Genomic DNA, 14,688 nt, shown 5'->3' on the forward strand with positions numbered 1-14,688 from the left:
ACGTTAATTAAATAATTATTTTCAAACAATTATATTCATTTAGTAAGATTTAAATATCTTAGTATAGGCTATATCTTATCTATATCTATATAGGAAAAACACGGGAGAATCCCGGGAAAACGGCAGGGCTGACAGGTATGCTCTCGTATAGCTACAGGATGTGAGTATAGGCCCAATAATTTTGAGGTAAATTGAGGCGTTTAAAAGTCTGAAAAATCTGTGTGTAACTTGTCACTACCGAAACATTTGGTGGCATTTCGGTAGTGACATGTTTTTTTTTTTTTTTGGGTGTTATTTCATAAAATTGTCACGACCTAAACATGTCATCATTGTTTCGGTATAGTGACAAAAGGGAACATATAATCCTATATTTGGATGAAATAAACAAATTTATTTAGCATAGAACATTATATAACTAATTGTGTTTTAATATTTCATCATCACTTTTTTATATCTTCTTTTGAGTTAATATTTCACATAACTATTTGGCCCAGTGACATCACCCTACTAACAAAACCTTATATTGATGAATTATTATTTTTATTTTTTTTTTACCATTATTGTCATTTAAATCTTATATTCAGGCTTTCATTTCATAATTTTATTTTTGTTATATGGCCACTTCGATTAAACTGTTATGACTCACACCCATCCATCCATTTTCCATATTGCTTGTCCAATCATGTAGATTCTGGATTCGTATTTTAGTGAACGTATGAACATTTAGCTCAGGTTGCGAGGGGTGCCAAATTACAACATACGTAAGCTATTGCGTAAGACGCGCCTTAACAGAAAATTGCTGAAAGAAATACCTTAAGAAGTCGCCACTTGAATTCACACGCTTCATAAATGTCATAACTGATAATTCATAACGATAAACAAATCTAAAAGCAGAATACTTAAAATACTTTCTTAAAATATTTTTTTATTTTTATTTTTTATTTATTTATTTTATTTTTTGGAATCCCAGAGCTACTACTGTACCCTACAGTATTTAGTTAATTTGCTTTGTTGTTCAAATCACTCTTTTTGCGCTTTTAAAAGTTTATTTCACACACATTGAATCTTTGTGGGCTTTCAGGAAATACCAGATTGACTACCTGAAACACAAACACAGGAGCGATCTCTCTTCCCTACAGTGCTTGTGCGCTTGTGTGCACACAGCCCGTGGCAGATCCGCTCTCTTTCGATTTCATTTCCCGGAAGGATTCTTAATATTGCAGCGATTCGCATAAGAAAAGACAAACTCTGCTGTGCGAGACTACGACTTTACACGACTACACATGCTGTATTTGGTGTATACATCGATCAGCTATTGATACAGTAATCAGGTATTAATATCTGTAGCGAATATTTATGAGTTTGTGAAGTCTTGAAGGTTACAGAACATGAGTGACGCCTCCTCACCGCCACCTTTGATAAAGGTAAGATCTGTAGACACAACACTTACCACCAAATAATAGTATAGTACTATGAATGACTTTCAATTAGTAGTCAATGCTGTTATCAGTGCTAAAAAACCAAGGAAAATACATTAATCACATGAAAATCACATTACACTGCTCACTTAAGCAACTAGTATATTCAGCAAGGTTTCTTTTGTGTTATCATATAAACCCTCTCACATGTCAAAAAAAAAAAATATATAGTCAAATATCAAGGTAGATTTTTGATGCAAATCTATTAGAAATGTATGCGACAGTGCAAAACTGAAAATAAAAACTGTTGTGTGTCTCAAATTTACTTTCACTTTTGCTGTGTGTTGAGAACTCTGTTTCATGAAGTAAGAGTCGTTGGCTAGTTTCTGTACTTTCTGACTCATTCATGTAATCGCATTATTATATCACTGAAAATATGTAATTTAAAAGTGAAGGAATTAATTTTCTTTGATTTTCTGCTTTCTCTTCCAAGCTTCAGCAGAACTGTAATGGGAGCGAACCGCCAGTTTGCTCTCCAGTTCTGCACGACCCTCCAAATGAACGTCCCTCAGGGTACGACACAGTGCCTGATGAACTCTGCAAGCTACCTGGAAGACTACGTATGTTCCCACATAAAATATTTACATGAATAGCTTATAGATCATTGACAACGAAGTGCATTAAAGGACAAATGTACTCAACATCATGCCCTTTCAAACATGATTTCTTCTATAGAACACAGATGTTTAGCAGAGCATACAATGACACACTTTTCCAGACAGTGACCAGTGGCTATAAGGCTTCAAATGACAAAAAGCACCACGACAGTAGCATAAAGCATTATATATATATATATTTACAGTTGAGGTCAAAAGTTTAAATACACCTTGCAGAATCTGCAAAATGTTATTTATTTTACCAAAATGAGAGGGATCATACAAAATAAAAAAACTTTTTTTTTTTTTATTTAGTACTGACCCAAATAAGATATTTATAGTCCACATGAGAAAAGTTATAAAAATGACCCTGTTTAAAAGTTTACATACGCTTGATTCTTAATACTGTGCTGTTACCTGAATGATCCACAACTGTGTTTTTTGTTCAGTGATAGTTGTTTATGAGTCCCTTGTTTGTCCTGAACAGTTAAACTGGCCACCAATTTAAGAAAACTGAATGCATTAAGAGAGAAATTTGAAGATCGGGATACATTTAACTTATTTTGTCTTCTGGGAAACGTGTCTTCTGTAGCTTCTGATGGGGTGTACTAAATGAAAAAAAATATTATATTTAGGCAAAATAAGAAAAATGTACACATCTTCATTTTGTTCAAAAGTTTACACCCCTGGATCTTAATGCATGGTTTTTCCTTCTGGAGCATCAGTGAGTGTTTGAACCTTCTGTAATAGTTGCATATGAGTCCCTCAGTTGTCCTCATTGTGAAAAGTTGGATCTCAAAATCATACAGTCATTGGAAAGGGTTCAAATACACAAAAATGATGAAAAAACAAAGTGGGACTTGAAGGATTTTCTGAAGATCAGCAGGCAGTTTAACTGTTCAGGACAAACAAGGGACTCATGAACAACTATCACTAAACAAAAAAAACAGTTGTGGATAATTCAGGAAACAACACAGTATTAAGAATCAAGCATATGTAAACTTTTGAACGAGGTAATGTTTATAAATTCAACTATTATTTTCTCCTGGCCTATATATAAACATTTTTATGTGAAATATCTTATTCAGGTCAGTGCTAAATAAAAAAAATAACATGCATTTTGTATGATCCCTCTTATTTTGGTAAAATAATTAACGTTTTGCAGATTCTGCAAGGTGTATTTAAACTTTTGACCTCAACTGTACATATATGTAAGTCTTTATTATAGTCCAAAGCCAAGTTTTGTGAGAGGAATAGACAGAAATTATTCAGTCAACACCTAAGAAGGGGATGATTTTCACCAAATTATGATGTAAACGTTGGTCTGTTCCTTACTAAAGCTATTGCAGGGCTACGCTATAAAATACAGTAAGTCATGTGGACTGCATTTATGGTGCTTATATTGGTTTTTTATGTCTTTTACGGAGAATCAGAGCCTACTGGCACTGTCTACTTTTATTGCAGCTTGGACATTCTGCACAAAATAATGAAAATCACACAGATTTGAAATGACATGAGGGTTGTCATTAACTAACGCTTTATTACACGGTTGTAATTTACAGGGATCAATCCATCTTTGTGGAATAAGGAAGACGTGAATCTCTGGTTGCGTTGGGCACAGAGGGAATATTCCCTGCGACGTGCGGACCACCAAAAATTCGAGATGAACGGAAAAGCACTTTGTCTTCTAACCAAAGAAGACTTCCGTCTCCGCTGTCCCAGCTCTGGTGTGTGATACTACAATGAATTAGATTATAATTATCAGTTTCGGCCAGACCTTTCATAACAACTGCTCCGCTCTAACTTCTGTGAACAGGTGACGTATTGTATGAGCTCCTTCAACATGTTAAGCAGCAGAGGAGATGTGCAATCTTCAGTCCGCTGTCCACACAGTCACAACAGATGCTCGACTCAAACAGGACGACAGGTGATCAATCTATCTATCTATGAATGTAATCAAATTAATCCATTTTAAACAGCCATGCATGTATTATTTGATCGCTTGCATATTTTTATTCAATTATTTAGGTTTCATTTACAGAATTCAGAGCATTTTTGAGCAACTTTGGGTCACAAGCTGAGAGGACTCTTCCTTGTTCAGGCTGTTCTTGTGTAATCCTCTATTATGGGCATTTTGATAAATGTCTGACTTCCTATTTGAACAAGAGCCAGAGAATAAACGAAATGGCTTGCCGAAGCCTGTAGCAAAAACACACCGTTGAAGGAACTGAGACACTTTTTTTGCTCCAATGTGCTTGTAAAGGGAAACATTTGGCATATCGTACTTACTGATCATTCTATATCAGTATTTATAGCAAGTCTATTATTACTGATTCTGGATGAAAACATGCTGATTTGCTTCATTTGTGAAACATTGGGTTAAATAACACCATATCCTTATGCAGAAGGGAATTTCCTGGTTGCAACGCAACTAGAGTTGTTGCCAATAGGTGTGGCTAACTTAGACCTACCTCTTTTCAAACAATACTACACAATACTATACTTTCATATTTGCCCTTTTTTCAGACTTGACTCCGTCATGTTATGAATGAAATAAATTGTTTTGTAATTACAGCTGTAAATAGCATTTGATAATTGGTCTTGCAGGTCCTTATGTTGCTTCTAACAGAAGTGTTCCTGTTTGTCCAGTAAATCCAAACTCTTGGGTGTTAACAGCTGGATGCAGCACAGATCAGAGCCAGGAGAGGAAATCTTTATCTGCTAATCCTGAGCATTTACATGGCATGCAAAGAGGTTAGTGCTTAAAGCATCTTTGTTGAACCTAAAAAAAAGCCCTCTCATTTTATTAAAAGAAATAGTTCACACAAAAAAGCTAGCTGAAAATCAATCCTCAGGCCCCTAGGACATAGATGAGACTGTTTTTCATCAGAATAGATTTGGAGAAATGTAGCATTACATCACTTGCTCGTCAATGGATTCTCTGTAGTGAATGGGTGCCATCAGAATGAGAGTCCAAACAGCTGATAAAAACATCACAGTAATCCACACCACTCCAGTCCATCAATTAACATATTGTGAAGTGAAAAACTGTGTGTTTGTAACAGGGTTCGTACAAGGTGCTTAAAGTACTTAAATTGTACTTTTTGAAATTTAAGGCCTGGAAAACCCTTGAAAATAGCAATATTTCTAAAGAGCTAGGTTCGAAAAGTGCTTGAATTATTGAAAGACAATGCATCTATAAAATAAGTGTTTAATTTTTTCATTAAGCACATATCTTTTCATGCGAAATTCACACAATTCAAAAAATATAATACTTTTTCCGCTTTTTTCATTTAATGTCATAAAACCACCGAGCTAAACCAGTAGTAGTACTGTTGTGTAAACAAGGCAAGGTGCGCAAGAAAGGAACAAATGAATCAAATCAATTGAGTCATTTACACTGGATCCGCATCAATTGATTCAAACTCGTGACTTCGATCATTCATTTTAAGCCGTTCACTAGCAAAAGCCAGATTAAATTAAAAAAGCCATTCATTTTTGAATTTTGATATTGCTTGCAAGGATTTTAAAAAGCACGTATATGTGAAACAGAGCTTTTTGAAACTTAGAATCACACTGTAAAAAATATTCCATAAAATTTACAGTAAAAAACTGGCAGCTGTGGTTGCCAGAATTTTACCGTAAAAAATACGGTAGCAACATTTTATGTTTTGCGGTTTTCACTTAAATTTACAGGTAAATACCGTAATTTCAATAACTGATATAATGTTATTGTACCAACCTATTGAAGTACTGAAATCTGTTTTGTACCTTTGTAATATACTGATAACCACCAAAAGCAGGTGGTGATGAGAAAAATCACATGATGAACCAAAGCTCATCACAAACAGCTTTTATATATTAACATATAGAAGGTGCACAGTGTCATTCACACAAACACTAAACACCATCATGGTAACACGCATGAAACTGAAATAATGCATAAACATTAATTTAACAACATTAGATGTAACATAGAACCCTAATGTACAAAACTGATAAGAAAAAAACTAAGAAGAAAGGGTTATTTCAACAAAAAAAACATCAAATTTTTAAAAAAATGTAATGGGAATGAGAACAGGGAATTCGTCAGTTTACGGTAAATTTCACTGTTCACTGTAAATTTTACGGCCTGTTACCGTTTAACAGGTTTTTACTGTAGCATTTTTACAGTATTTTTACCGTTAAATTCACAGTAATTTTTTACAGTGCAGTTAAACGAATGCATTGCAAAATGATTCACTGTTTTGAAGTGCTCCAATCCAATCTCGAATCATTTGTTTCAGATCGGGACTTAGGATTGCGTATCACAAATCTTTTGATTTTGATCGGAATGGGTTCATGAATCATTTTAAGAATTGAATGATTCAAATCAAATGATTCGCAATATGCGATTTGAAGTCCCGATCTAAATCAAATTATTTGCGAGACATCAACAGAACTTTTCGAAACTCAGAATAAGTTAAACCAATGTGTTGCAAAATGATTCACTGTTTCGAAGTGCTCCAATCCGATTACAAATCGCGAGTCATTTTTTTCAGATTAGGACTTCGAAGGGAATCATTTCGCCAATTGAATAATTTGAAATCAAAAGATTTGCAATACGTGAAGCTCTGATCTAAGTCAAATGATTTGTGATCCGGCACTTAGAGTCCTGATCTGAAATGATGGTTCGTGAATCATTATTCAGATCAGGACTTCGGTGCGTGGATCACGAATCATTTGATTTCGATTGGAACCTTGGAGCAGATCAAATCTTTTGCTCTAGATCGGAACATAGCAGCGCGGATCGTGAATCATTTGATTTCGAAACTCAGAATCAGTTAAACCAATGCATTACAAAATGATTCACTGTTTTGAAGTGCTCCAATCCGATCACGAATTGCGAGTCATTTGTTTCAGATCAGGACATCGGAGCGCAAGTCGCGAATCATTTGATTTAGATCGGAATGGGTTTGTGAATCATTCCACAAACTGAATGATTCAAATCAAATGATTCGCTAAATGTGATTTGAAGTCCCGATCTAAATCAAATTATTCGGTATCCGATCTAAGTCAAATGATTCACGATCTGACACTCGGAGTCCTGATCTGAAATGATGGTTTGTGAATAATTATTTAGACTGGGACTTCAAAGCATGGATGGCGAATCATTTGATTTAGATCGGAACCTTGGAGCACAGGTCGCCAATCATTTAATTCAGTTCAGGACTTCGGAGGACGTATGTCGAATCATTTGTTTCAGATCAGGATTTTGGATTGATTTCTTTTTTGTTTTGTTTCTTTCAATTTTTATTCGGTAGAAAACATAAAACAATTAAGGCAGTACAATTACAAAAACAAAACAAAGAAAAAAGAAAGTATACACAAATACATATCTTTTAAGAAAATTAAACATGGTTTTACTATAGTAAAAGTGTAGTATACTTAATAATACTTTGGTAGTAATACTTTACATGTGCTTTATTTTTGCCATTTTGTTTTATTAGCATATGGTTATTTATCTTTTTTTTTTTAATTTGAAGTCCTTGAAAATAAAAAAGCAGTGCTTGAAAAGTCCTGGAATTTCATTTTACAGCATCTGTACGAACACTGTTGTAAAAAAACAATCCATAAAAATGTTTCAACTTCAAACCGTAGCTTTTGGTTTTAAGATGTTTTTAACCTAAAATTGTCACCTGCCAAAATATGAGTCCTCTATTCATAATATTGCATAGTATGTCTGAATAGGGAGAGAAATGTGCACAGATTGAGCAAAATTTACAAGCAAACAAGAATTCTGAACAAATATGTCAGTAGATTTTGATGTGAGATGACAGGGAATTCTGACGGCACCCATTCACTACAGTGGATCCATTGGTGAGCATGTGATGTAATGCTACATTTCTCAAAAGCTGTTCTGATGAACAAACAAACTCATCTTTTTGGATGAACTATTCAACATTAGATGCAGATATGAAGATGTAGATGTATGTTTACCTTTTCTTATCTAATGTCATAGAAAGGCCTTTTTTTTTTAATAAAAATTGTAAATATTTTATTTTCAAGCCCCACACATGAAATATGGAAGATTTTGTAGACATGAATTAAAAATTTCATCCCATGATTTATTAATTAATTTCCTTAATTTTAGTTAAACCACCTTTTATTCACATTTTTTGCAGAGCTTTCACATCATGCTCCTGAGGAAAAAAATCAACAGACATCTCCAGACAAACCCAGAAAACCCGTCAATGTTTACAGCACAGATGAGCCTCTCAACCTGTCCAGTAAACCTGCAAGGCCGGCAAACACAGCACAAACCTCTGAGGCCAATGGAAAGATCGCAGGTGCTTATGCATGATGTTTCAGGGTAAACTGGCATCAATATAAGAAATGATATCAGCCATTGGTAAAATTGACTGTTTTTACTTAAAGGAACACTCCACTTTTTTTGAAAGTAGGCTCATTGTCAAACTCCCCTAGAGTTAAACAGTTGAGTTTTACCGTTTTATAATCCATTCAGCCAATCTCCGGGTCTGGCGGTAGCACTTTTAGCATAGCTTAGCATAGATCATTGAATCAGATTAGACCGATAGCATCTCAAAAATGACCATATATAATGACGATATTTTTCCTATTTAAAATTTGACTCTTCTTTAGTTACATCGTATACTAAGAATGACAGAAAATGAAAATTTGCGATTTTCTAGGTCGATATGGCTAGGAACTATACTCTCATTCCGGCGTAATAATCAAGGAACAATCAAGGTTTGTGTAGTTGTAGAGTTGCGTAATATCATTGCGCCTGCACCCATGGTACGGCAGCAAAGTTCCTTGATTATTACGCAGAACGGAAAGTATAGTTCCTAGCCATATCGACCTAGAAAATCGCAACTTTTGATTCTTCGTCCGTCTTTGTACATGATGTAACTACAGAAAAGTCAAGTTTTAAATAGGAAAAAATATAGAAACTCTTTGGTCATTTTTGAGCGAGATGCTAACGGTCTAATTGGATTCAATGATCTATACTAAGCTATGCTAAAAGTGCTACCGGCAGACCCGGAGATCGGCTGAATGGATTCAAAAATAGTACAACTCAACTGTTTAACTCTAGGGGAGTTGGAAAATGAGCCTATTTTCAAAAAAAGTGGAGTGTTACTTTAATGCCATTCCATCTTTCCATTAGACTGCAAACTCTTATGGGACTATGTGTACCAGCTGCTGTCGGACAGCAGGTATGAGGCCTTCATACGCTGGGAGGATCCGGATGCCATGGTCTTCAGAGTAGTGGATCCCAATGGACTGGCACGACTCTGGGGCAACCACAAGGTACTGCAACACACAAGACCAGCTCACTTCTTCATTGCTTTAAAGAGATCGTTCACCCAGAAATGAAATTCTGTAATTAAATTACTCACCTTCATGTCGTTCGAAACCCGTAAGACCTTCATTCATCTTCAGAACACAAAATAAGATATTTTTCATGACATGTTCAAGACCCAGAAAGGTAGTAAAGGCATTATTAAAATAGTCCATGCGACATCAGTGGTTCAACCGTCAGCAGCACCACATGCATGTGATACTCTCGTGAAGATGTCAAAGACTGACACGGAAGAAAAGAAATTGTTAAGTAAAGTTGTTATTGTTTTCTTTGTGCACAAACAGTATTCTCGTCACATTATAACATTACGGTTGAACCACTGATGTCACATGGACTTTTTTTAACAATGTCCTTACTACCCTTCTATGCCTTGAATGTGGTAGTTGCATTGCTGTCTATGCAGGGTCAGAAAGCTCTCGGATTTCATCCAAAAATATCTTAAATTGCGTTCCGAAGATGAACAAAGGTCTTACAGGGTGAGTAATTAATGACAGAATTTTGGGTGAACTATCCCTTTAAAAGTGAATAACTGGATCTGTTTGTTATTACAGAACAGGGCCAATATGACCTATGAGAAAATGTCCAGAGCATTACGTCATTACTACAAGCTCAATATTATCAAGAAAGAGACAGGCCAGAGGCTGCTCTTCCGGTAAGTGCAGGCACTCAAAAGGCATATTTTTTTTTTGCACTAAGATGTAGTAGTTGGGTGATATGGATTTTTTAGTCATTAGTTGATGATGATGCCAGTATAATTCCTGTATTATTCCATTTAGTAATGGTAAATGAGACGTACTCTTTAGTAAAAGAAAAGTGCACTTAATTATAATGAAAGTGCATTTGTAGTGTACAATTTAAAAAAAGTGCAGTTTGTAATTGTCACAAGTTGTTGGGGTAAGAAACATGAAAAAGCATGAAGGAGCCAGGAAATCCAAACAGAGTTTTTAAGAAATCCACAAGGAAACCAGGCAGAAAACAACCTCTTAACACGACGTGAGACAGGACAAGAAGCTGGGGAAAGGCAGTGCTATAAATACTAAGCAAACAAGGACAATACTAAACAAACACAGGTGCAGGGAATCAAACTAAACAAGACCAGGAAACATAACCAAATAAGGGCAAGCAGGAACACACACATGACAGTAATAATGTCAAATGCTTTAAAGTACATTTTAAATGTTTTATTAATTTTTTATTTTGCTTTAAACAAGTGTACTTATTTTGATGTGTTGACTAACCCACATGTAAAATAACTGATTATAATTTTAACTGTAGTGTTTTCGATATTACTTTCAGAATTAATATTTATAAATATAATAAATTGCAGCTTCATCATTACAAATGTGTAATTACGAATATATTTAAATACTTGACATACATATTAGTGTACCATAAATATCATATTTCAAAATAACATATGAAGATGTACTTCAGTCCTACTTCATGTACTTACATTAAAGGATTATTTCACATCAGAATAAAAATGTCCTGCTAATTTACTCAACCCCTGTATCATCCAAGATGTTCATGTCTTTCTGTCTTCAGTTTAAAAGAAATCAAGATTTTTGAGGAAAACATTCCAGGATTTTTCTTCATATAATGGACTTATAATGGACCTTGCCAAAACTAGCTGTGAAAAAATCATCCTGTTCTGGTCGAGGTTGCTTTAAATGTTAATGAACTCTGCTCACCCCGCCCCTCTCTTCTCTCTGTGGAGTGACGAGCCTGTTTACTTTGGCCACATTTAGCTGCGTTTAGGTGATAAACTTGCTAACTAGCATGTTATTAGGAAAAGCAATCGCAAAGATTCATTAAAAAACCCTTATACTCACTTCTACTGTAAGTGAAGCTGGATCACGAATGATTTGTGTGAACATAGACGAATATATGTAGATCAGCAGGCGCATTCCCTTCACAAACAAACGTAATCCACTGCATCTTCAGCGGCTCAGATGTCGGGAGTAAATGACAACCACTATGTTCATTATTACATCCAGCAACACAACACCTCAATCGCTCAATCGGAGATATTCTTGTCTAACTTACATCCCTGCTCCCGCATCGAAACAATGGAGGTCGGACTGTTACAGCTGACAGGTCTGAGGTAAGACGCTCATGTCAATCAACTATCGCGGGAGTGTCCTCTGTGGGTGTGACGCCACAACGACAGGCATCTGAGAATGGCTCGATTTGAAAAAGGGGATATTATTTTTACAGATTAATTAAAAAACACTACATGGTTATTTATCATTATAGGGTAGATTTGTACACACACTGCCAACACACATTATTATTCAAACAACATGAAAAAGTGAACTTTGCATCCGATGTCCCCTTTAAAAATCTCAATTTCTTTTTGACTGAAAAAAGAAATACATGAACATTCTGGATGACATGGGGGTGAGTAAATTACCAGGAATTTTTTTATTATGGCAGGGAACCAATCCTTTAATATACTCTTAAGTATGTTTAATTATATTATTTCTGTATGAAATTAAATGTAAATTCAGTTTTTAATAAAAAAAAACCGAACTATTTTAGACAGGATTTATTTAAAATTCACTAACATATTTGAAAACAGAAATTCTTTATCATTAACGAGGAGTCAGTTTAATTTCTGAACTCAAGGGGGAGCTAAAGCAGTTGATTCTGTTAAACTGGGTATGGTGATCTCAAAAAGAGAAATATTGGCTTGGCCCGTATGTTGTTCAGGTCTTGCTCTTATGTTTTCAAAAACACCCTCTGTGCTGCAGGTTTCTAAAGACCCCTGAGGAAATCATGCAAGGCAGGTCAGACCGTGCAGAACCGTCAGAGTCTCCTGATAGTCCTGCATCTCCAGACTACAGAGAAGACGCTCTGGAAGTATCACCTATATCGACTCCGACTACCCTGAGCCCTAGCCCAGAACACAACTTCAGCATATCACCAATCCCATAACATCTACTCCAACATTTTGATCCAGATCAGCCTTAGTAGTTAATTAACCTGACTTATCAGAATGGAAAACCCAGAGCTGATCTTCTGTCAGAGTGAACATCCAATACAGATCACTGTGATATGCCATAAAGCGCAGCAGAGATGGCTGATATCCCACAGACCAGGGATAGGCAACGTCGGTCCTGGAGTGGCACTGTCCTGCAGAGTTTAGCTCCAACCCTAATCAGACACACCTGAACAAGCCTGCCACCGTTAGCCAAAAACAGCTAACGTGATCCAAATTAGCCATTATGCTTTCTCCAATAGTAAGTAATACTCTCATCTCCCTATAGTAAGAAAATCTATGTCAGTTATACTAGGGCTACACGCAGGTGAGTTTTTTTTCAGTGTTGGAGCTAAACTCTGCAGGACAGCACCACTCCAGGACCGACGTTGCCTATCCCTGCCATAGAGGTATCATATCACTCAGTAATATTGTAGGAGACACTTAGTTTAACATGATTTTGACTCAGGGTAGTATGCAGTTGTTTGCTCTTAGTATGTGTTAAAAGCTAAACGACACTAATATTTCAACACAACAAATCTGATTGATTCTCATAACTGATGATTGGAGTTGATATGAAAATTTCTCTCAGGTTGTAAAACTGTGCAATGTTATTTCTACAGATTTGTGAACTGTACTGCATTCAATTATACTATATAACAGCATTATATTGTTGATTTTTACCATTAATCAAGTATCATGAAATCTGTGAATTCATTAATCAGCTATTAACTGTATAAAGGGAGTTGACAAATAAGATGCTGAGATGCATGAACTTTTTTCTCTTTTTTTGGTTAAAATGTAAGGATTTTATATTTGATTAAATGTTATTTTATTTTACCATTTCCTTCAAGGCTTTTTGCAGTTTTCTTACAGTAAAAATTGTGTATAAGTACAAATATGCCATTTCATTCAACTATTCAAAATTATTTAAAAATACTGTTAAAAAACCAACCATTAAAAAAAGACAAAACAACTAACAATTAGTGTATTTCTTATTTAATTTACCCCCTCGAACTGATTTTTTTTTTTTTTTTTTTAGGAACCAGGGCCCATATTCACAAAACATATCTTACCACTAAGGGTTCTCCTAAATAGCAGTAAAAGTTTCTAGCTAAGAGTTTTCTCTTAAAACCTATTCACAAAGCTGCTGAGACAAACTTTTACTACGGAATAGAGAGAAGTCTTAAGCTAAGAGTATGGGCAGGGTTGATCTCACTGCTATGGATGATGTCAAAATGCTTAATAATTATGCACACAGTGATTGGCTGATAGAAGAGGGGTCTCTGTTAGAAATTTAGGCCTATTCATAGAACTATTGTAGAGTGCAATGTTTAGTTGATATATTCAAATTAAGGTTTAAATATAAAAAATGTTGGCACATTCAAATAAAGATTTTAAAATTCAGACTGAGTGTCACTAATTAAACCAGTGGCATGCAAATGTTTGGGAACCCCTTGCAGAATCTGTGAAAATGTGAATAATTTTAACAAAATAAGAAAGATCATACAAAATGCATGTTATTTTTTTATTTAGTACTGTCTTGAGTAAAATATTTTACATAAAATATGTTTTCATATAGTCCACAAGACCAAAAAATAGCTACAATTATTAATATAACCCCCTTCAAAAGTTGTTTTTTAATACTGTGTGTGGTTACCTGGATGATCTATGACAGTTTGAGTCCCCTGTTTGGTCTGAACAGTTAAACTGAGCACTGTTCTTCAGAAAAATCCTCCAAGTCTGGTAGATTCTTCACTTTTCCAGGATTTTTTTGCATATTTGAACCCTTTCCAGCAGTGACTGTATGGTTTTGAGATTCATCTTTTCACAGAGGACAACTGAGGCTCAACTCAAACACAACAAAAATAAAGGTTAAAACATTTAGTGATGCTCCAGAAGGAAACACAATGCATTGGGAGCCAGGGGGTGAAAACTTGTTGAATTCGAAAATCAAGGTAAATTGTACTTGATTTGTCTTCTTGGAAACATGCAAGTATCTTCTGTTGATTCCGAAGGGCAGTGCTAAATGGGAAAAAATGATATTTCAACAAAATAAGAAAAATTTGGACATCTTCATCCTGTTCAGAAGTTTTCACCCCCAGCTCTTGATGCATCATGTTTCCTCGTGTTTCTCAACTATAAAAATATAGGAAAGAAAAATATCCATATTTAAAATTTTATAAACCGTAATCTCTAACTTTAGCTAACAATCCTAACGCGGACAGTTAGCGAAAGCTAGAGATTACGGTTTATAAAGTTTTAAATATG

General features: G+C 35.2%; 1 protein-coding gene across 2 annotated transcripts; it reads left to right on the top strand.

Annotated features, from left to right (window-relative positions):
* The first annotated feature begins 1,155 nt into the window (after positions 1-1,155).
* Positions 1,156-13,315, top strand: etv7 (ETS variant transcription factor 7). 2 transcript variants are annotated; one of them, XM_051096482.1, is made up of 9 exons: positions 1,156-1,424; positions 1,912-2,038; positions 3,637-3,801; positions 3,891-4,001; positions 4,682-4,828; positions 8,239-8,403; positions 9,243-9,385; positions 9,989-10,089; positions 12,191-13,315. In XM_051096482.1, exons 1-9 carry the CDS (start codon positions 1,389-1,391, stop codon positions 12,372-12,374), a joined length of 1,179 nt encoding a protein of 392 aa, XP_050952439.1. In that variant the 5' UTR covers positions 1,156-1,388; the 3' UTR covers positions 12,375-13,315. The 2 variants fall into 2 exon arrangements, with proteins under 2 accessions (XP_050952439.1, XP_050952440.1); XM_051096483.1 differs by having other exon boundaries at positions 4,724-4,828.
* The last annotated feature ends 1,373 nt before the right edge of the window (positions 13,316-14,688 follow it).

Source organism: Labeo rohita, chromosome 23, assembly GCF_022985175.1.
Source record: "Labeo rohita strain BAU-BD-2019 chromosome 23, IGBB_LRoh.1.0, whole genome shotgun sequence".
In the NCBI taxonomy this organism is placed as follows: domain Eukaryota; kingdom Metazoa; phylum Chordata; class Actinopteri; order Cypriniformes; family Cyprinidae; genus Labeo; species Labeo rohita.

Bases quoted from the DNA above. Each gene is read 5' to 3' on its own strand.
- etv7 (XM_051096482.1), top strand. From the start codon at position 1,389: ATGAGTGACGCCTCCTCACCGCCACCTTTGATAAAG. The intron at 2,039-3,636 runs GTATGTTCCCAC...TGTAATTTACAG, and splicing joins CAAGCTACCTGGAAGACTAC to GGATCAATCCATCTTTGTGG. The intron at 10,090-12,190 runs GTAAGTGCAGGC...TCTGTGCTGCAG, and splicing joins GGCCAGAGGCTGCTCTTCCG to GTTTCTAAAGACCCCTGAGG.